Genomic DNA, 23,354 nt, shown 5'->3' on the forward strand with positions numbered 1-23,354 from the left:
GCCGGGGCGGGCGGCCCCGGGGCCGGGCAGCTGTGCTGCCTGCGGGAGGAGGGCGAGCGGTGCGGCCGCGCCGCCGGCAACGCCAGCTTTAGCAAGAGGATCCAGAAGAGCATCTCGCAGAAGAAGGTGAAGATCGAGCTGGACAAGAGCGTAAGTCTTGCGGCAGCGGGCTCGGCTCGGGGGCGGCTTTTAAAGTTCTTTTTTGGCGTGTTTTCTTTTGTTTGCGTTTTTCTTTTTTTTTTTTTTTTCGTTGTTGCTAGCGGCGGGGAAGCGCCGTTTCCCTGTCCTTCCTTTCCCGGAGCGCGCCGCGGTTAGCCCTGCCCGCAGCGCTGCCGCCGCCCCGTCCCGCCTGGACACCCGGGCCGTCGCTGCCCCACCCGGCGGCCGTGGGCGCGGGGCCCCGGGCGCGGAGGGCTCGGTGCCCCTGTACGGTGCGGCCCTGCGCAGGGGAGCCAGGACATGGGGGGAGCGGCCCGCGTGTTGCTTGACCTTGTGGAGGTAAAGCCGTGCGGAGCGGGAGGAGGTGGCGTTTTGCCTCCCGCAGGACGCCTGCCTCCCGTGGGCTTTCGGATTTTTGTGCGTGTTTGTTTGCCGATCCCCGAGTTGCGGCGGGCGGTTGGAGGGAGGGCTGCGTGCGCGCGTGTCCCCGCTGCGCGCGGTTCCCTCCGGGTCAGCCGGGAGCCGCTGCGCTTCCCCGTCCTCTGGCCGAGTCGCTGGAGGTAACGCGCGGCATAACAATGCCTCCGTGCAGCGGAATCCGGCAGGAGAGCTTCTCCACATCGCTCCGCGTGAGCGAGGCTGCCGAAAGAATGTCTCCGTAGATGCCTCTATACCGCAAGGCTGGGAGGAGCTTGCATGGGTTTGATTGAAAGATGCGGTCTTACTCTTGTAGGCGAGACACCTTTATATCTGTGACTTCCACAAAAACTTAATTCAGAGTGTGAGAAATAGAAGGAAGAGAAAAGGCAGTGATGACGATGGTGACTCACCAGTGCAAGACATCGACACTCCCGAGGTAGCTAACGGTTTTTTCTAATAGTTATGTTAAATCTGTACTGCTGTGCCTGCTGTCGGGGGTGGCTCCTGATTCGCTCAGCTTTTGATATGGCAGAAGCAAGCTGAACTTTACAGTGTATTTGCTGTATTTGCAGAATCTCAGACAACTGCGGTATTGAATTATCCTTATGGTTTTTGGCTCCAGGATCCTGCTAGAAGTTGTTTTTCTACATATTAACAAAATCAGTCTTTGTAAGGGTTGACAGGACACCCAGGACTTGGGTTATAAATGCTTCTCTGCCACAACCCTCCAATCCTTTCTTTCCATTTGAAATGTGTTGCAGATAGTACCTGTAGTTACCACTTAGTGTAGCTGGAAGTTTCTCAGTGAGAGAGCTCTTTGATTTTAGTCCTGGTTGGGGCAGAGGTGCTCAGGCAGTTTTGCTGAAAAGGAGCTAAGAAGGCATTTCTACTTGCCTTCTCTGCTGCAGGCCAGTGAAACACCACCCATTTTGGAAGTGAACTACTTTCAAACTTTTTTAATGATATAATGTGAATGTACTTAAAGCTTTCTTCTTCCCACACGTGTGCTGGATTATTTCTGCTATGGTCTGTGTGTTGTGAGCAGAGCCTACCTGGCCTCAACCAAGAGATTTTTCCAGGGTTCATCAGAACTGTTTGAGAAATGTTAACTTATCCTTATGGTCAGCATCAATAGTGTAGGTGATGAAACTTCATGCAGGAATCTCTGCCTGGAGGCACAAGGCTCAAGCCTGAAGGCTCTGACTAAGAGGATTTTAGGAGATTGGAAGTGGTTTGATGCTGGGCTGTGGTTTTTGTCAGCTAAAAACATTGGATGGCATCTCTGAAAGCTCTCTGCGTGGCTTAAGGTAGCTCTCTGGCAGAGTTGTAACTGCAGCTTTTGCCTCTTTATTTGCTCAGACAAGAATAAAGTACGACACAACTGATGGATATCCTTAGTACAGGAGAAAATAAGTGTATTTTCAGTGGTAGTAGTACAGGAGAGTAGGTATTTGTGGAGAGTTTTGGGGCAACAGCAGCATGTACTTTCCATGTGGTGCTCTGTGCCTTAGATGCCCACCAGCCCCTGACCACCTTGATTTAGAATTGCTGTCCAGTTCGCTGCTGACCACCAGTAGGGCCTTCTAATTTCCAGCAGAAGCTGTTTCGTGATTCATACTAAGAGACACTGATTTCCACAGTGCTGCTGATTTCCACAGTGCTGCTATCTTGAGTATTAGGGCATGCCCATCCCTTAACATATAAGGCAGGATTGTATCAAGTCTGGTCAGGTCACCAAGAGTGCACTGGCACTGTTGTTGCCTTAAATATTGAATAGTTGAGGCTGCTAGATGACTTTAAAATAGGAGTTAATGCCTTAACCAGTCTTTAATGCAGGAAGTTTGGAGAACGCTGCTGTAATTGCAATTGACCTAACAGAAGTTCTTGTTCAACCTGCTTTCTTAGCTTCCTTTCCTCCTCAGTCTTCTGATTAAACTTTTATACTGTCAAGGAGTTGGGAGGGTAAGCTGTTGCTGGGAGGTGGCTGTTGATCTGAGTTCATGGGATTAAAAACTGAGCGAGTACTGGGTTGAGACTGTGTATTTATATCCCTGTGAGGAGCTTGTGCAATGCTGTGAACTGTCAGCTCACACTGAAAAATAGTTTCGGGCAACTGTGCCTGTGTACGTAACTCCTTGGTTGTGCTTATTGTAGCAGAGAGATTCTTGGAGACCAGACTGGCTTTTTTTTTTCCTCGCACTTCAAGCCAAAACCTTCATGTGCTAGACTTTTTCTTGGTTATAATGCATGCTGTCTCATGGTGCAGCTATGCTGCTATATCTTACATGTAACTCGTGAAAAACTTCATGGCTGAAAATGAAATGCAGAGACCTCCTTTTGAATCAGAATCTTCATAGATGTTATGAGATTTGTTACTGTGCTTTGTGTCATCACGCTCAAAATGGAGAACAAATGGCAACAATAAAAGAAAAAAACAGAGAAGATTATAGTACTGTAAGTTCTAAATATTGTCTGCTGCTAACAGGAGAAAGAACCATACTCAGTAACGTTAAACTGCTCTGAAGCTGAAATGGAATGATTTTTCTTTCTCCTAGAAGGTGTGAAGTGGTACTTTTTCTGTCAAAATGAGCTCTACTGAGCTGACAGTATGGCTGTGTATGTGCAAGTTTCCAAGATGATGAGGGAAACCTTATCAATTACATCAGGTTGCTTTTCTTTCCCTTTCCTCCTTTTCTTTTAGGTTGATTTATATCAGTTACAAGTGAACACACTTCGAAGGTACAAAAGACACTTCAAGCTACAGACCAGACCGGGACTTAACAAAGCACAGCTTGTTGAAGTACGTATGAGTGTTTATTCCACAATAGAAAATGCAATTCACCGTGGCATGCATTGTGTTGGCTTTTTTGCTGTACAATTTGATCATTGCATGAAGCGCATATATAATCTGGGTTTTAAGAGAGCAAAAAGGAGCTGCTTATCTAGCTTCCTTCACTGCCACATCTCCTGAGCCAAGTAAAGCAGAAGTAAGAGCTCTTTGCAGAGAAGGGACTCTTAACTTTCAGAAGTGTGTGTGTGCTCCTTGAAAACAGTGAGCTGAACAGTGAGGTGACCTGTGCATCTTTGGATGTCATAGAACCATGGATTTCTTACCTGTGCATCAGCCACATCTTCAGCTTAAGTATCCTACTGATGATAATTAGAAATTGAGAGGTAGCAGTGAAGTTCTAGTAAGTAAGATCATGCTTGGCTTTAAAAAAAACCAATTGATATAGGCATCTGTTCATACATAGAAAGTGCAGAAACCTGAAAAAGTTTTCTATTGATCATTAATCTCGTTTAAAAACTGCGCATGTATTATCACAAAATAGAAGTTCATGAATTTCTTTTTTTATTGTCAATACTTCTAAAAGCACTTAAGCTATATGTGAGTGCAGATGTATGCATTTCTTCTGTATGGGAGTGCAATTTGAAAGTGCTTCTTTTGCACTGCAAAGGCACAAATATGTGATAGCACTGGTGATCATTTCAGCAGGGAGGGATAGCTGCCACCTTTTCATTTTTGTGCTGTAATGCTCAGTTGTACTTCAGTGCAGACATTTTGTTGATCTCTCTACTAATTAGCGCAGATTAATGCCAAGGTTATTAAATGTGTGAGAGCTCTCCAGGGCTAAGCTGTAGAAGAAATACAATGCTGCTGCCTCTACAATTAAGTATTTTAAATAATTCTTCTTTTTTAATGTGAGAGTTGATGCACGGATGCATCCAGTTCTTGGATTAGCAAAACTGATTTGAAAAAGTGCAAAAACTTTTGTTCTGTAGAACTGGCATTTCTAAGGGTCTGCTTTAGGTACATCTCATGAGATGCTTCCAGTAACTTATGTTTCATGTGCTGCTCCGTGTGAACAGGCAAAGCTTCTGTCACATGCTTTGTTTGATTGACCTAAAGGTCCCTGTGAGCTGTAGCTGCAGAATTTACTGTCATTTACAGTTCATATGATTTCTTGTTACTTGTCTGAATGTACAAGGGATTTTCTGCTAGCCGTTACTTATAAGTCCAATTTAAAGGGCTCTGTCAAACTGTCTCTGTTTAGTTTTCTTTTTTTTTTCCCAAGGTACGTTTTGAAAAGCTTTCTAACTTGCTAATTATATTAAGTATTTATGCTTGTGCCTTGTGGTAGATCAATGGTAGATCAATTTCTCACTTCCTCTCGCTAATTTTAGTCCAAAAAAAGTATTCTGCAAAAAGCTGGAAAACAGACTGGGGCAGTCAGTCCATCTGAGTATTTCCTTATAAAACTGACAGTCCTTTGTGCTGAAGGGACAAAAACTTCGAACTTCAGCTTTAGTGACTGTAGAAGTTGACATATTTAGCATGTACAGCATTGTGAATTTTTGTCATTGACACCCCTGTTTCAAAGAGCTAAATCTTCATGCTCTTTCTTAAATTCTCGTATTTGGGTCTTCCTTTTTTTTGTACACAACTTGATACAGACCTCCTTCAGCCTGAGTAATGAGCAGTAGCTCATCTGTGTGCCATAGGTTCGTGATAGTCTGCAGATGTTATATGCTCTGTGTTCAAGGAGTGACTGCACAGATGTAAAGATACTCTTATGCTTGTTGGGAGAAATCTTTTCTGATAATTTTCTGGGCATTTTACTTGAGAAATTGTGCTGTATTTGTTTCAGATTACTCAGTGATAGCAGTTCCTTTCATACTTTACGTATGATACTAAAGATTTTCAAAGGGAGGCAGGGTTTCCTTTATCCTAAGTTGCTTGATCAAGCTTTTAATGTAGTTTTATAAAGTTTCTGCATATAAGTGTTTAATTTCCTTGCGTTCTTTCTTTGTAGATAATTGGCTGCCATTTTAGGACAATTCCAGTGAATGAAAAGGACACCTTAGCGTATTTCATCTACTCGGTCAAGAATGACAAGAACAAACCAGACCTAAAGATGGATAGCAGTGTTCATTAGGCAGGGAAGACTGGGACTGAGACTCAGGCCACAAATCAAAAGACTGAGGGTTTTTGTTGATATGCAAAAGCTTTCTTTGTAACCTTTTGTCCCCAGAGAGTTTCTCTGTTTTATTTTTTCATAACCTTGATGATTTGAGAACCATCTCTTATGAAACAAATTTCCTCACAAACTATTTTAAATAAATATTACTGATATTGTTGCTCAAGTGGGTGTGTCTAACTTATTCAGCGTGTTACTTGTGCTTAGTAGTTAAGCTTTGACTACCTATGTAATGGTATAAAAATATTCTTCAATTAAAGTGTACCAAGGATACATTTATGAATGTACTTCAAGCTCTCGCAATGCAGTGCTGTCTTGAAAAGAAAAGAAAAGAAAAGAAAAGAAAAGAAAAGAAAAGAAAAGAACAAAGCAAGCAAAAATCCCTGAATTGTGGTAGATTTTGCAGTGGGCTCTTTTTCGTGAGGTTAAAGGCTTTAATTGACAGTTGCAGTTATTAGCTGGGCAGAAATGACTGATTTGGTATCTTCTATTAGGCATGCTATTTCTTGTTCACTGCATGCGTTAACTCAGACCTGTTTAAAAACAACACATTAAAAGTAAGACGAGCAAAATATTATTTTAATTTGGTATCTTAGTAAAGTCTGTGATGTTAAAGACAGTGTTATGTATGATTTCTTGTATTTTCACTGTTAGCTTTGTGTTAATCTAAACATGCGGTACATGAAACGTGATTTTGAAACGGTTTCCTTTTGCTTTAAGCTGTGTGCATTGGCTGAAGAAAAGGCAGAAGAAGAAGCTTAAAGAAGAGGAAGACACAGCTTTAGTTTATTCAGTTAGCATTCATTGCAGCTTCTGACCTTAGCAGGTTTTCAAAAGCTCTTTTTCAAATGTGCTGAAAAATGAGAAAGTGGTATTTCTGTGCTCTAATCTGCTAGTGTTAGCCTTGTGAAGTTTTTTTGAAAGACATCACTGCGACCAAGATACTCCATTTTGCTCTTTGACCTGTGGCACTCCATTGCTTAAAACTGAATGATATTGAACCCAAAACTCAAACTGGCTTCCTTCTCAGGAGCTATAAGTACCCTAATTTCTTTCACTTACAGTGTCATGTATCTTTCCACGCTAGGGTTTTGCACTGTTGGCCAAAGTTCAAGCTGGTTGGTGATACCAGGCTGGTGCAGGGTAAAGCTGATAATTCTTTGGGAAGATGTTTCAGTACTCATTTCATGGCAATGGCTGCAAAGTTGTTTATGAAGTATCCTTTGCACAAGTTACATTTGTTATCTACACAGCATTAGTTGGAGAAGCAGCCGGGGAACCCAGTGCTGAATTGAACATCTGAAGGATAAAGGCTTTTTCTTTCTTATAGGATGGCGAACAGGGATGGATGTTCCTGCATAGATTTGGCAGGGGCTGTAGAAGCTTTTTCTGGAGGGGAGGGGAGTGAGGAGAGAAACCAAGAACGAGCTTATATTGGAAATAGGTCTGTGGCCCTATGCTGCTGCATGTAGGAAGTGGCAAAACATTTTTTTTCATCGGATTATGTATTTTTCCACGTCAATAATGGTAAAAGGGAAGTAACTGAAAATCATCTACTGACTTTACTACCCACCTCTGCATCTGCCTTATTTTTGTAGCTGTTGCACTGGAAAGCTGTGAATGGCAGATATACACTACCTGATTGGCAAGGAAAGTAGATGGCACAACCCACAGAAACTACATGTCCTCACTGCTATTAGAAGCTTATGGAGGACTTTGCAGTCCTCCATAAAGTGGATACTGTATGTTTTCTTAGTAGAACACTGAATTTGGTAATTTTGACAGTGAGTTGCCAGATTCCCCACCTTCTATCGTCCTTCATTGATTATTTTATTAGAAGCCCAAATGACTCAGGAGTAATTATATGAACCAGGCTTTAAAAGCCTGATGGTACAAGCTGTTTGTTTCAATTGTCTAAAAATTACTTGGCAAAAATAGTAAATGCAGATTTACTTGAAACTCTTACTATTGGTTATGTATAGTTAACCTACCACTGCGCATATCCAAGCATTATTTACTAACAGATGAAGTAAAACAGTCTTTGTGCTATTTCATGTTCATATGTGAAATAACTTTGGTGTGCTGATGGTAGCAGTTTCCACAATGTGGTGTCGTAAGGTTATTATCATAGAGTCAAGGTTGGAAAAGACCTCTAAGATTGCCTAGTCCAACCATCAACCCATCCCCACTGTTCCCACTAACCATGTCCCTAGGTGAGCAGAGCACTAGTTCAAGGGGCAAGACAGTTACATTTGTACTACATGTTCCATGTTACTGTCCCATTCTCCTTCTATGTCTCTCTGAATATACATACATATGTTCTATCACTGCTGTTATTAGTGTTTTGAAAGCTCAATCTTTAACGCTTCAAGACTTCAGATGCAGTTAACGAGTGAGACATAATTATCACTTACACCTACCTTAGTACTATTAATATGAATTTTGACTCTTTTTTCCAGTGGAATTTTCAAATATGGGTAATACAAATTAATGGTTTCTGTTTTTTGCAGGCACCCAAATAGAAGTGGGAGTGTGCAGAAGTGCCAGATACTGACTAGCATTGCCTTAAAGCAGTGCTAACAATAAAGCAATAGGAAGCTGCGCTGCTGCAGTGGATTCCAGCAAGAGTCATTCTTAGCCACATGAAGGTTTAACCTTGATGTTTCTTTTTGGAAATTAGTTGAGAATGTTGTAGTTATTAAAAGGGTGCACTCACACACATATGTTTATATATTTTTTGCTAGGAGATAAATGCAGGGACAATTATGAGCAGGTACAGTCTTTCACATCCATATGGAGCTAATTAAGGCAGCTACCATATCCAAAAGGAGAAATTTTTACATATTTCACAAAGCATAGAGAGGAAGTTTTTTTTCCAGCAGAAAGATAGTTTCTACAGTGTGCTTAGAGAGGAAATTTGTTTTGTTTTGGCTGTTGCTGGCTTTGTTTTTTCTCTTGAAAGCGTATTTTTGTGATTGTGGAATGATGCCCATTGTCCTCAGTGACAGGCTCAGTGTTGATCACTCGCTGTTACAGGGAATCACGAAAGATATCTTCGATCCAAAGAAAATCTCCCTGAAACATATGAGATACTTAAATAATTATGAGAGCTTTAACGTGTTATGCATTTCCAAGGCTGTTTTTTTTTTCCAGGTTTTGCTAGGATGTGTGTGTGATCGCTGTGTTTATGGGATGCCCTTCCAGCAATGCAAATGCAGCTGCAGGTCTGTATGAGAGCACTGTATATTTTTTCCTCTGATTGCCTGTTTCAGAAACATCAGCAAAATTTTCATTGACTGAGCAGTGTGCCAGAGTTCTAGCATGGTATTGTAGCTTTGGGAGGGTAAAGCTTATCAAATATTTGATATTATAAAATTAAAAAAAAGAATTCTGGTTAGTGTACGCATACTATTTAGTGCAGTTAGTTCTATGGGCAGACCTACGGAGTAGATATTCTTTATATCAAGGTGGGTGAAGAAAGACCTCCCTATGTATTTATATCCAAGTAAGAGGCTTTCTGGAGCTGTTCAAAGCTCTGTGGTTAAAGCTGAAAACCTGAAGTGTTTTCACTGTGAGGGCACAGTATGTGGTGAAACAATTACTTATACCCTGCTCTCTGTTTGAATGTGAAGTTCCTATTTTTAGGAGTCACTGCCACTTGGCTCAAATTCATTCCTGTACAAGAATGCTGCAATTTGCCTTTTGGATTTTAGGGGACTTGAGAATGTTGGACAAGAGGAGCTTGTATGAAAGTCATTTCTGCTTGTCTATGTAAAGCTATCACGTTATAATGTCCCTAAACTATTAGTAAGTTGTCAAGTTGATGTTTTATCTAAATTTCCTGGGGAAAGCTGCACATTCTTTGTGTAAAACAGCGAATACCCCACATTTCATGAGAATTTTGCTGTCCTGCTCTTGTCAGCCAGCAGGAGAAATCAACTAAATCTTTTTCTCCCTTGCGGGCATTTGTGGACCTGTTCTCCCTGCATTTGCTTTACTGCTCTAAGCAGCTGTCTTTAAAGAATCGTTCATTGGGTTGGCACATCTGCACATGCCTTAGAGTAGCATCGTAGCCCTCTGTTGTGTAACAGATATCAAATGGCTTTGTTGATGGTCCTGAAAACATTTTCATTGCAAAGTGCTGCAACTAAGGATCTGTAGTTCTCAGACTGAACTTAGATCAAAGTTACTGGCAAAAAAAAGTTAGAAGTTGGATAATTTAAATGCCAAATTCCCCTCTGTTGGGATGTGCAGGTTTGCGAAGTATGCTGAGCATGTCCCGGGTGAGGCTCTGAAAAACAAACGTTGAAAACTGCTAGTGTGTCAGGTAATCGGATACATCTTGATACAGTTTCAAGCCACCTGAAGAGATACACTTCCCTAAAATGGTACCTTATTCCAGCAGTGGAAACTGAAAAATGGTAGAAGTGGCTGTACAGAACCCTTGGAGTTTCTATGCAATCAGTGTAATCTTTGGTTGGACAAGGGGGAATGGTTCTAAACTGAGACAGGGGAGGTTTAGGTTAGATATTAGGAGGAAGTTTTTCACTCAGAGAGTGGTGATGTACTGGAAAAGGTTGCCCAAGAAGGTTGTGGATGCCCCATCCCTGGAGGCATTCAAGGCCAGGCTGGATGTGGCTCTGGGCAGCCTGGTCTGGGGTTGATGATCCTGCATACAGCAAGGAGGTTGAAACTAGATGATCTTTGAGGGCCTTTTCAACCCAGGCCGTTCTATGAATCTTACTTTGGACAGCAGAGCAGTTCCTTGAAGTTGCAGTAACAGATGGTCTCGCAGCCTTCTCCTTCCCAAAAGTGATCCTGCAGGTTGTCATCAACTTGCCGGAGGCTCACCATGCCTTTGGGAATGCTGTGACAGCTGTGGTCATGTAGGACCCTCTTGTAGCACTTGGGCCGCCGGGAGGGCACTGTGTGGGCACCCAGGAGGGCACTCAGCAGAAGTAGAACTGAGAGCATCTTCATTTTTGGAAAGTTTCCTGTGCAACAGTGTTAAATAGAAATGAGATACGTGACATGGATACAGCTGTTGGGTGGATCTCTTTCCCCAGTCTGCTTTCTATCTTATATTTTTCTGTCTTTCCTGTGAACTTATGGAGGCTTTGAGTGTCTGCGTTGGAGAGCGTTTTCTCCTAGGAGGTAAATAAGATTGCCGTGGAATTGATATTCATTACTTTCTGTACAACCACAGGAATCCTATCGCTGGGAACTGAGCTTCTGTTGCTGACAATTTTGTTGTTACTTGCCCTCTCACCTTGAGAAAATTGCTCTGAGTTGGCCGTGTGCTCTCAGTGATGTGAGTGAACACATTGCTGTCTACCAAGGCAGTGAGTCTCATTGCTTTCCAGGTGATTTTGGCTGGTTGAGAATGTTGAAATGAGTCACTAATTTAACACTAGTAGTATGTTTCCCCGTAAAAAAATACGAGCATTCCTAGTTCTAACTGTGGTAACATCTAGAAAGGTTTTGTTGTCTTTCATTCAGTTGGCACATAGTTGATCCCTTTATGCTGCCACTGCAGACTTCTAGGCTGTTACATGTGGGCACAGGATAGGGTATTCTAAACTAACCTGGACATAATTAGCAATAAGACATCCTCTGAGCAAAGACCATAACAAATGCCAAGTTCAAGTGCCATAGCTTTTATCTAGATAAGAAAAAAATAGGGCATGACAGGCATAGAGGTCACTCAGATAATTGAGTTGTGCTTGTATTGTTTTGTGGAACACTTGAGTTGCTCTTGAAAACAAACAAACAAAAAAAAACTATTAAACATATACATTTACTGTACTTACAGTATTTTTTTCCTATGTAGGTTCTTAACTACCATAGCTATCTTGCTGATATTCTGTTTCTTCAGACAATGAATGGCAAACAACTTAAGTAGTCTGGCAATTTGAGTTCATGTTGGGGATCAAATGCTACACTGATGCTCTTCAATTATATTTTCCATAAGATTTTGTGCAAACTTTTAAGATCACTGACCCAATAAAGTGTTAAAAATCGGCTAATAGGTTAAGGAATATGATTACAATGATAATAAACTCTTGTGTATTTTCAAACTTCCATCGTAGGAACAAAATTAATTGAACAGTTCCTTCTGGTTTCTGTGAACTTGTACATGAACTTCTGAGTAGTAGACTCCTATAAAATACTGGTAATGGAGCCTTGGGGATCTATTTTTAAATTGCCTTAGAGTGCAGTATTGAATAACTCTCTGTCTTTATTAGTTTTAGGCCTCAAAACGACTTCTCAAATAAACTAAAAATTGTTTGAACTTTGTCTGATGTTTCAAGTAAAGAATCTGCATTGTCATACTAATAACTTTGTTTTGTAGTAGAAATACTGCAGTTACAAGGGTTCTGCTCAGAGGTTTGTAATGCTCAAAGAAGTTTGTGCTGTACCTCGGTAAACATCAGCATAGAGGAATACAGTTTAACATTTTTCTGTTCAAATAATTGAACTTTGTTATGTAAGTATTTAATGGAAGAAATGTTCCATGCAAAAGAAATTTAGGAAACAGATGAGGTTTCTGTCTTTGTTTTCTGTGGTTGGATTATTCTGTGAGTTGCTCCCCTGAGGACAAGGCATTCGTAATATCTTGTGCACGTTTTTTGTACTTAATTTGAATGAGTTTTCCCTAAATGGAGTTTAGCTGGAGTTCTCGTTTCAATCTGTTGCCAGCTGCCGATCTGCTCTAAATTAATAGGAATACATTCTGTCCCAAAAACTGACAGATTTTCTGCAGGCTGTCAAATTGCTGGATTCAAGAATCGTGATCTACAGCTGAGGATAACTCAGTACTCACTTTGGAATACAGGAAGGTGTTGCTATAGAGCATCATTGAGAATCGATATGGATGGCTGCCAAAAGTGGTATTAGCAAAGTCATGTGCCAGCGCGCTGTGGATAGACAGCTTTGCTCACAGGCTGGTTATGCATCTTGCCTAATCAGTACTGCTGCTTTTCAGAACAGTACTTTATTAAAATCGTTGTTGTTGGTTTTTTTTTTCCTGAATACTTCCTGTTTCTTTGTGGTTAGTAACTGAAAGGAAACTTTTCAGTTAGGAGACCTTTCTTCAAAAGATTGGTCATTTGCTGTAAAAGGATGGTGCCTATTTGCAGGTGAAAGATTGCTCAGGTGTTTCAGCAGTTCCCTGCACAGGGTCAGTGGTGATAAACCTGGCAGACCTTTCAGATGCAGAATCTTCTGTTTCCTGACAAACTGCTGGGAATTCTTCCAAAGGCAGTGATGGAATATCACTTGATTGCTTAGGAAAACAGCAGAGCTAGAAAGTGCCTATTTACATCAAAATGTGTGTCAGAGATCTTATCTACCTTTGCTTAGCATGGAAACAGTCTTCTCTCATAAAACAAATCAGGGAAATTTGAACAAATCCCATCTCCAAAGTGACACAAAGAATCATTGCCAGCAAACAGTGTTAGATTTATGTAAAGCCTTTGAAAAAGCAGCAGTGCCAGCCATGCTAAGCCTGACCAGATTGCTCTATCAAGACCATATCACTTCCAGTTCTAACAGAGGAGTTAAGCCATCTACAAATATTTAAAATGAGCTCCTGGCAGTTGCAGAAATCCAATTTAAGGAGTTAACTCCCTGGTTACTTTGGTACAATGTAAGTGAAGTTCAGGGAAGAAGTTCAGCTGGACAAACAAATGCTTTGGAAGACTTAGAATTTTGCATGGTGCAAAATTAGTTTCAATGTGCTGTGATTCAGGAATTACTGTTATCCCTGCTCATTCAGCAGAGAACATCTGAATTGTTCTGACAAGCAATTTGGCACCATCTCATAGTTAGAGAAAGACCAAATAAACAAAAAAAACAACCACGTTTCAGCATCCTGATCTGTGAATTAAAGGGTAATATTTCATGAAGATAGTGATGCTCTTTGAAGTTCCTGTATTACTGCTGGGAATTCTGGTGTGAGCAGTAGGAGACAGAAACAGGGAAAACTGAGGAATTGCTCAAAAATATATGTCATAATGTATCTAGGAGATCCTACAGGATTAGGAAAAGATGCATGTTTACAAGTTTTGTCTCTTAACTGTACTTTTCAGAGTTGTTATGCTTTTCTGTGCATCTCCAGTTGCCTAATCCTAAAAATCAGCAGTATGCTTATCTGATACTGATGTGGTGTATGATCTTTACCAGTCAGTTCAGTGATGTGCTGGGTTAGCAAGCTGGCTGACTGTGCCTTAAAAAGTGAAGCAAATGTAATTTTCTATATGTATTATATGTATAAATCACACTCTCTTTGTGTGTGGAGTTCAAGAGCTAAAAGCACCCACTTGCAATTAAATGCCCTTTAATCATCTTTTATTTGTCAGGTTATCTTTCAGAAACACCTGTAATTCCTGGCTTCAACCTGAAAAAAACAGAATCTAATATAGAATATTTCAGTGTTAGTGCATTATAGATAGGCTTATTAGTACATTCCTAAGAAATCATTACACAAGAACTGCATAACTGATATTATTATGAGGAACTTTCTTCCATAAAAAAGTACTCAAATCTGTTTTGCTTGAACAGTTGGTACATTGTGAGGACTGCAGCAACTCCACTGAGGATGAATTCGGTGAATTGCTGCTTTGTAATTCCCATCAATACCATGATTCTTTCCAGAAATTGACTTCTCATTAAAATCTATTTAGTTCTCTTAAAGTCAGCAATTCGTTGTGAGTGCACCTCTCTCTGCATTTACCAACTTTGCAATAATACTGAGTACAGGAAAGCAACATAGCACATTTAATGGCTTTGGATGTTAATATCTAACATTCAACCTTGAAGAAGAGCAAGATAGGAAAGAAGGATCTTTATCTGGATTATACCCACCCATTTGTCTCAGTTAACATATTTTGCCTACAGTGTATCTGATCTCCCCAAATCATCTTCTGTATGTTCCCACATATATTTCTAATTCTGCAGTCTTTAACTAGCAGCAGAAGAACATGTGAGCAGGGATAATTTCAGGAACTAGACGTACCTTTTTCTTCTGCTTCTCTTCTTTTCACTTTCTTAGCAGTATCTTTTCAGATGTACACAGAGCTAGAGCTGGAGGGGATGAGCAGAGGGAGGGCTGACCGAGGTGCTAGACAAACAGCCTTTTGTCCAGCCTGGTTTCTGTCTGTGAGTGACACACTCCCTGCTCCAGAGAGGGGCAGAGGATGGGCTTCAAGAACTGCCTCTTTCAGACACTGCCAACCTTGATGAGGGAAAGAATAGAGAGTGCATCCCTTCCAGCAGGAAGCATTTCATCCATCCAGGACCTGATGGCAAGGTATCTCCTCAAGTGAGCAAACCACAACACTCAGAATGAATGGAGGAAGTGCCCTGTGGAATACGTGCCCTGCTGTGCCACCCGAGCGGGGCTGTGCTGAGCAGGGCATGCAGCCAGCCAGCAGGCTTGTGTAATCCTTGCCTTTGAAATTCTGTTTTTTCAGACTGAAAGAATGGAGAACTGTAATTATTTTAGCTAGATTCTTGTATGACCTACAATATGACATCGTGCATTGAGTTCATCACTGGCCAATGTTTAATCAAGAGGTAAAGGGTTACACTGAACAGTATTTCAAAGGAAATTATATTAGACTAATATAACTATTCAAGTAGTCCGATACAATGTGTGTGATAAAAACAAACAAATTGAGGTCCTTGAATAGATCTGAAGTATTAATAAGAAAACAATCTCTGGGCTGAACTCTGGGACTTGGTCAGTGTCCTTACATGTACCTTGCAGTTTGGGTCCCTCTTTTGTTCTGGTCATCCTGTCTCTATTTCCTCATGTGGATAGGGAAGTACAGTTCTACCTTAGATTTTGATCTGTAGTTTTTCACATTTTCTAGTATCTAGTGCATCATTTTGGTTCTCCCATGTCTTTGTAAGGATTTGTAGTTCTATATCTTGTTGAGCAGCTTCCCATGCAGAGGTTTGTTACTAGTGCGAATATGTACCTCTGCTCAGCTGCTCCAGTTTACAGTTTAATGTCTTGATGCTGTGATACTTGTAGCTCCTACACCTGAATGTCTCCTCTGGCAGGAGCATAACCATCAGGGCATTCCTCTCCATGCTGCAGAAGGGAGCAGGATGTGTGCTTGTACCTCTGCAAGGTGTCTTTCCCTTTTCAGGACGATGAGATAGATGCCTTGCGCTGTTTTTCTACAGTAATTCCTTTCCAGTGTGGATCCTAGCTCTTGCTGTTTGTGCTCTAAATGAGATTATTCTGATGCCTCTGTGAAGACATTGTGTCTCAGTTGCTGGGAAGGACCTGCTTGAACAGCAGACAAGCACTCTGAGGATGGGTCACTTTGTCCATAAAATGGAGTGAGTGGGGAGATCATTCTTCTGAAAGCATTCTGTTGTGCTTTGAGAAGAGACTGTTCTAACAAAAATACTGTTTTGATGGTGCGTTGGTGCTCCTCCCTGCCCCTGCTCTGTAGGTCTATGTTTGATGTCTCCAGTCATTGCGAACATTCAGGGACAGGAGGAAATTTTCTCCCTTGTAGTGCTTCGTAGTATAGAAGCTCCCTTGTAGTATAGAAGTGGGAAGTAAATGTTTTAAGGAATCTAGGGAGTAAGATGCAACCAAAGGCTATGTTGGCTGATGTAGGAGCAGCTATCTGAGGTGTGAAAATTGAGATAGGTAGCTTATAGGAAAATGCATTGAAGGATGGGGCAGCCTCTGATGCTGGTGGCCTTGAAGAGAGCAAAGTGCGAAGCAGTGCTTGCAGGTCTAACTTCTTTCTCATTTTTTCACTAATCTGTTTCCCCAAATATGTTTCTATACTAAATCTATCTCATTTCCTGTAGGACTGTCAAGTTAGCTTAGTTGACTGTTAAATTCAACAAGACCAAGTGCTGGGTCCTGCACTTTAGCCACAGCAGCCTCAGGCAACCCTAGAGGCTTGGGGCAGAGTAACTAGAAGACTGTGCAGAGGAAAAGGGCCTAGAAATTTTGATTGATACTCAGACAAAAACGAGCCAGCAGCGTGCCCAAGTGTCCAGGAAGGCCAGTGGCATCCTGGCTTGTATCAGCAATAGTGTAACAGCAGGAGCAAGGAGGTGATCATCCCTCTATACTCAGCTCTGATGAGGCCACAGCTTAAGTGCTCAAGTGCGGTGTTATGGATCCCTCACTACAAGAAAGACATCGAGACCTTGCAGTGTGTCCAGAGAAGGGCAGTGAAACTGCTGAGGTTGAAGCACAAGTTTTATGGGGAGCAGGAACCGGGCTCAGGGCTGATCTTATCACTCTCTACAACTCCCTGAAAGGAGGTTGTGTTGAGGTGGAGGTCGGCCTCTTCTCTCAGGTAACTAGCGATAGGACTAGTGAAGGGAACGGCTTCAAGTTGCACCTGGGGAGATTAAGGTTTTGGATATTAGGAAAAACTTATAAAGTGGCACTGGAACGAGCTGCTCACAGAGCTGATTGGGTCACTCGTCCCTGGAGGTATACAAGAAAAGCTTAGATGTAGTGCTAAAGTGCACGGTTTAATAGGAAATTTTGGTTGTAGGTACACAGTTGTACTGGTTGATCCTGGAAGTCTTTTCCAACCTTAATGATTCTATGATTCTGTTTCTGGCCTTGGTGTCCCTTTGGTGGTGAGATTTGCCAACTTTAATTCCTCCTGTCTTTTTGTCTCATTTCTGAGTTGCCTTGCTCAGGCTGCTGATGGGATGCCAACAATGGCAGAGAAGTGTTGAAAATTGCTGAGTTTTTTTATTCCCCATGATGGCACTTGGTAGCTGCAAGAGAACTTTAGGGTGAGCTTGCTTTTCCACCTTCTTTGATCTGTGTCTACATGGGATGGAGAGGATCATTATGAATCCCATTAAACTCATATCTAGAGACCTTTTATTTGTTTGCCTACTGATCCCTGTTCTTGGCTGAAGAGATATGGTAAGATACAAAGTACAGCTGTTTGGAGGGGACAGAGAAGTGGTAGAAGCAATAGTCCATAGGAGAGAAGGACAGTGTCCCCTGGTAGAGTGAGGAAGAAGAACGAAAAGGCAGAACTGACATTCAGCTGCAAATGAGTGGCAGTCTCTGGTATATAATGTTACTCTACACTGAATTTGTGTAATATGCCCTTGGGAAAATAATCTTTGCTTCTTTAAGAACTCAGCATTCTGCATATACTTCACATTTTTAATGCAGGCCATGCAAGTTTAACTTTTTTCTGTAAGCACAAATCGATTTGCATTTTACTGTATTCTCAATATCAGCATGCAGCTTTTTGCAGGCTGAAAGTGCAAAATACTAGCATTTTCTCCTCTCATGTTAAATCTTCTTAAAAGATGCCAGGCAGCTCATTAGTGCATGCAGTTTATAGGAGGAGATCTATAACCTAGATCTATAATCTGAGCCCTAGAACCTGATTTTGGTGGCTGATGCAATCTAAAATTTATAGCTGATGACTCTAGAGGAATGTACGTATTGTAGGTATGCATAAAGATCTTGGGAGACTTGATAGTGGTAGCAATGACCGTGCCAGTGCAACTAAGACATTAATTGCTGTCATTATTTGTTACAGGGTTGTGGTTTGTAGGATGCTTTATGGTTGGTTTTCAGTATTATGGCTTTTAAGCAGCCATAAAATCCTTACATACTCATTTTGCAAATACGTGTGTACCGCAAATACTGTAGCTTGCATCATAGCCTTCATGTGCTCTTTTCCATGGCTTGATGTCTATAATGTAAATCAAACACATTGAAAACACATTATTTTTACTTTGTGTAACTTTAACACTGTTTCCATTGTTCCCCTGATTATTATGTTTAGGATATATTTGTGCTGTTAGATGTTATATTGTTGCATTTGCAGTTCCTGCATCTGGTAATATGCATTGTACCTTGTATCTGCAGTAACCTGGGAAGTTCATTTGAATTTTCCAGACAAGAATTCATTGCCTGTTTGAAGAAATCAAGTTCAGTAGCTGTTCATGCAATTTTTCTTCTGTCTCCTTGCCGCTATTGTGAGGTGCTGCTTTATTTCCAGTGGCTGTTCTCTGTGAAGTCCCAGAGCATGTCTGTTTCCTCTCTCCGTAATTTCTGACTTCCTTTTATTGCTTTTGGTTTTTTTTTTTTCAACTTCTGTAGTCTGCAAACCATGCTTGGTTAAAATACAAGGCATATCATTGAGCTTATCAAAGCAATCTTTTAGTGTGGTTCCTCAAATAAGTTCTCTGTTGGCACTCTCAGGCTGCTGCTTTTCTAGTAATGCAGAGAGGATGCTCTATAAAGAGAACCTGCTGATGCTATGAACTGTCAATTCGTATGTAATACAGCCCAGCGTTTCAGAGAGGCAAATGAATCTGAGCATGTCTTGAAAAGAATGGCTGTAAACTGGGAAACTAATGTCTTTCTTGTAGTGAGGAGCCCGAAATTGAACACAGTACTCAAGGTGCAGCCTTACCAATGCTGAGTACATGGAGATGATCACCTCCCCTGCTCCTGCTGGCCACACTATTTCTAATGCAGGCCAGGATGCCGTTGGCCCTCTTGGCCACCTGTGCACACTGTCAGCTCATGTTCAGCCGAGCATCGACCAACACCCCCAGGTCCCTTTACTCTTCACAGTCATCCAGCCACTCATCCCCAAGCCTATAGTGCTGCATGGGGTTATTGTGGCCAAAATTCTTCATTGATTCAAAATGTTTTATAGTTATATATGTATTACTGCTTTGCTAGGAATTACTTGTTGATACTTTAGAAGCCTTGAGGGTAGGGAGCATTATGCAGCTGCTGGAGTTGCCTAGAGTCAGAAGTCTGATAAAAAACAGGGAGGGATACCATTGCCTCCATCACCCTTATTAGTTTTAACTGCAGTTAAAGAAGAAAGAATGTAATGAGAACAATAACATACAAAAAGTTACTTATAAGATCTAGTGTAGTTTCCCTTAATCATCACTGCTGAGAGCATAACAAATACCTTCCTTACTTTTCAAGTCTTTGACCACCTCACTGATTTGTGACTGCTTCAACTGTGGCGTCTATTTGTCCACTTGTTGCACAGGGAGGGTGGGGGGAGCTTGGGCCATTTGACCTGGAGAAGATGCTGTAACTGTGCGCTTGGCTTGTCAGTGTATTGAACACCTGGGGACAGGGCTGGTAAAGAACATGTCACGATGTTCTTCTCAGTGGTGCCCTGTGATGGCATAAGAGGCAATGAGCACCAGATGGAAACCAGAAAAATTCCATTTCAACATCTGAAGGAGCTTCCCTGTGAGGCAGGTCAAGCCTGTGGAATCTTTATCCTTGGAGAAATCAAAAATCCAGCTAAATGCCATCCTGTGCAACAGATTTGCTGAGTTTTGAGGTCAGGTACTTTGGCCTCAAATTCTCATAGTACCCTGGGAGCCCCTTCACACAATTTGTTGTATTTTTTGCCACCCTCATCTCCTGTTGTGTTCACATAACTTCTGTTTATGTAGCATCCTGCATACCTGACTTCATATTTACAGTGTCATGCTTGTTTGACTTCTGCTAGAACTCTAGAGACCATGCTATCTGGTCCCAGTGATTCTGTAACGTGTTTCTTTTTGTTTGTATATTGAGTACTACTGAAAAAAAGAAAGAAAAAAAAAATTATAAGACCTCTCTGAGAAATACCTGTTGAAGAAAAGTCATTGTCTCTAAGGTCAGACACAGTTCTAGTAGGTGGAGACAGGAACATCTTCACATTCTCACTTTGGGAATGTGATGTGAAGTCAGTGTGCTTTGCTGCTTTTAGGTATGGTGGAGAACATAGGGAAAGTACTGTCTATGTTCCTCTGCAATCAGAAATAAAGAGGAATTTTATTAAAATCATTTGGAGTTCTGAATTCTATTTAAGTCAAATCACGAATGTCTTATGTGTACAAGCTGCAGGCTGCAGTCATGTAAATGACATTTAGAAAGACTGCTCCATAGACTTTTGAGTAGCAGAACTATGAATTGCAGTTGAAACCTTTTATTTTTGAAGGATATTGGACTATGGCTCACCAGATACAAATCATATTGTCTTATCTGCGACATACATTTTTAATCAGCTTTAACTACAAAAAACTGCTATTTACTGTTGCAGTTTGCTATTGTCATAACCCAGAAAAATCCACAAAGATATGATATTTGTGGAAATATAAAGCCAACAAATCAACTTTATTGCCGAATAGGAGCTAAACAGAGACAATGAATATTCTTGTGCTAGGATAAATAATTTAGGATTTCATATTATTCCCCCAGGTCACCATGATGGCAGGAGGTAATTTTCTGATGCTAATTTCATTTTCTCAGTACTCATAGACCTCGGTGAAACTGAAAAAATAAGTCATATAGTGATGTCTTTTGGTGGCCTTCATGTCAATAAAGAGTATATTTGTGCTTTTGTTTTCTGTGAGGAACTGTTTCAACAACTCCTTCAAGGATACTTAGCTTACAGCTGCACTGCTGCATGTTTATTACCATTGCTGTAAACCAGGCATGTTCAACCCATGCCCCACATGCAGCCCAGCAAGGCTGGCAGTGCCAGTGTATCAGAAGCAGCTGTGGAGTGGCCCCAGGCATGTGCCCACCCCTCAGCAACAGCCAAACAGTCAGTAAAAATCAATGCATATTTGTGAGAGTATTTTCAGTCAGTATAAATACATGACCTATAAATTTTCTGATTTATATATATAAAAGTGTATTTATGTATAGAGTTGCAATCAGATATTTCACTCAAAACTTTGTGTCTTTTAACTGGACTTTCAAAATCCCTGTCTTAGCAGAGAAAAATATCCTTCCCTTCATGATCACACTTATTTGTCATCACTTTCTCGCAGTTTTGAACAATTTTTGAACAATTATTTTCAAGGATGAAGTAAGGAAGAGTAAAATTTCATCAGAAATCTCTGATGAACACCATGAGACATCACTAAGAATTACAGCCATCAACCCAGACTTGCGTGTTAGTTTAGCAAAAACAAGGCCAAATATCCCACGAGTTTTGTTTTTGTTCCTCTCCTTTTTTTAAAAAGTTTTAAGAAAAATATCTAATGTGTTTTATTACTTATATGTTAATGACACTGTATATTTTGTGAGGCTGCTCTGAAAGTAATGCCTCCTGTTTTATTATGCTGCCCCCAAGATGTCAGAGGGGGATATTGGTATGGCAGTAGAGATTTAACATTCTCACCAATATTCTGCTACATTTCATTGCCTTGTGACAATTGGCAGCAGAGAGGCAGTCTGACAAAAAGGCAGCTGACATGGAAGTACACATGAAGCAAAGGTTTGTCACTGCAATCCATGCAGGTAAAATGTCACCTATTGACATTTGCTGAGTATTTATGGAGGTGAAACAGTGAATGTGAGCACAGTGAGGCAGTAGGTAGTAACATTTCGACAGTGAATCAACTTCACTGGTGTAGGTTGTTAAGCATAGTATGTGGGCTCTTGTTCATTGCTGGTGGAAATGCACAGGTAATGGTGGTGACTATGTTGAAAAATAGTGCTTTGTAGTTGTGAAGTAGCTTTATCAAATAGTGTCATTGTGCTCTTTGTATATGTTGTTGTTTCAATGGAAATAAATAGGAGGCATTACTTTTGGAGCAACCAACATCTATACAGCCTAAGACAATTTCTATTCACTAGATGCAGCCCAGGCCAGCCAAAAAGATTGGATACCCAAGCTGTAAACAGTTCCCAGAGCTTTTACCTTTGCATTTAAATTGAATAGGTCACATCTGGTAGCATATCTCTAATTTCCAAGATTTGCACAGTATCTTTTACAAAGTACGTAATGCGTACAGATACACATATGTACAGTCCCACACTTTATTCTTTTGTAATCTTACTGACTCACTGATGGAACGACAGAGAAATTTGTTCAAAGAATAGTCAACACTGCTTCCCAGACTGTCCCTGCTTTAACTGGAGGAAAAAACTTCATGCTCAGAATAACAAGAACTGAATTATTGCTTTATAATCTTTGCACAGACCCTTGATTTTGTTATCAAGACCTGAAAGGCTGTTAATATAGTCTATCTAGATTTCAGCAATGCCTTTGACACTGTCTCCCACAGAACTATCCTGGAAAAGCTGGCAGGCTGTGGAGGAGCAGGGAAGTGATCATCCTCTTTGTATAATCAATGAATATTAAGGTTATAATAATATAATCATATAACATAATTATGAAATAAACAAGAGAGTTTGACAAAGCAGACTATGATGATAAAAAGAGAATAAATAGAAGGCTTACCCCTATCCTGGGCTTACTCACAAAACACCAGCAGAGGCAATCTCCAGAAGAGACCCTTCCCCACTGGTAGCCAGCTCTTAAATAGGTCTAGGAGGGGTAGAGCCAGGCTCCTCCCCTTCCAGCAGCACAGGTGAAATGCCTTCATCTGTGCTCCTCTGGCTGACTCATGGTTCGCCTCAGGTGATCAATCAGAGGTTCAGGCCATGACTCAGCAGTTCCCATACACTCCACCCCTTCATGGCGTGAACCAATGATCAGGTTAACTAAAGGGTAAGCTTTCCCTAATACAGAGATCTGCTATATCACGATGCTTATACAATTTTCATCACAACGCGTGTTGGTACAATTCAGGACAAGTGATGATCAGTGAATGTCCATATTCTTCTATGGGCCAGTGCTCGATGATGTGAGTGGAGGCATGAGATCATGAGGTGCAGGTCCATTCTATGTTCCATCAGTCCCATGCAGACCATCAGCAGGTGTTATAGGCGATCTGACAGAACACTGGAATGCTTGATGGCATTTTGTTCCTTCCAGTGATCCTGAA

The 23,354-nt window shown here is 41.1% G+C and overlaps 2 protein-coding genes across 2 annotated transcripts; one reads left to right on the forward strand and one right to left on the reverse strand.

The window, feature by feature from the left end:
• Positions 1 to 3: 3 nt before the first annotated feature.
• SAP30 (Sin3A associated protein 30) lies at positions 4 to 5,724 on the forward strand (the record flags this gene model as incomplete). Its single annotated transcript, XM_042870581.1, has 4 exons — positions 4 to 150; positions 893 to 1,015; positions 3,281 to 3,379; positions 5,394 to 5,724. Coding segments are annotated over 4 exons (492 nt in total), but the record flags the coding sequence as incomplete, so codon positions are not given.
• Positions 5,725 to 6,322: 598 nt separating this feature from the next.
• On the reverse strand, positions 6,323 to 14,924 carry SCRG1 (stimulator of chondrogenesis 1). The gene is made up of 3 exons (XM_042871858.1): positions 14,575 to 14,924; positions 10,303 to 10,552; positions 6,323 to 8,633 (listed from the first exon to the last, which is right to left on the reverse strand). The coding sequence occupies exons 2-3, from the start codon at positions 10,536 to 10,538 to the stop codon at positions 8,579 to 8,581; spliced, it is 291 nt and encodes a 96-aa protein (XP_042727792.1). The 5' UTR covers positions 10,539 to 10,552; positions 14,575 to 14,924; the 3' UTR covers positions 6,323 to 8,578.
• Positions 14,925 to 23,354: the final 8,430 nt, after the last annotated feature.

Source organism: Lagopus leucura, unplaced genomic scaffold, assembly GCF_019238085.1.
Source record: "Lagopus leucura isolate 7727_CA_CO unplaced genomic scaffold, USGS_WTPT01 Super-Scaffold_100004, whole genome shotgun sequence".
Taxonomy (NCBI): domain Eukaryota; kingdom Metazoa; phylum Chordata; class Aves; order Galliformes; family Phasianidae; genus Lagopus; species Lagopus leucura.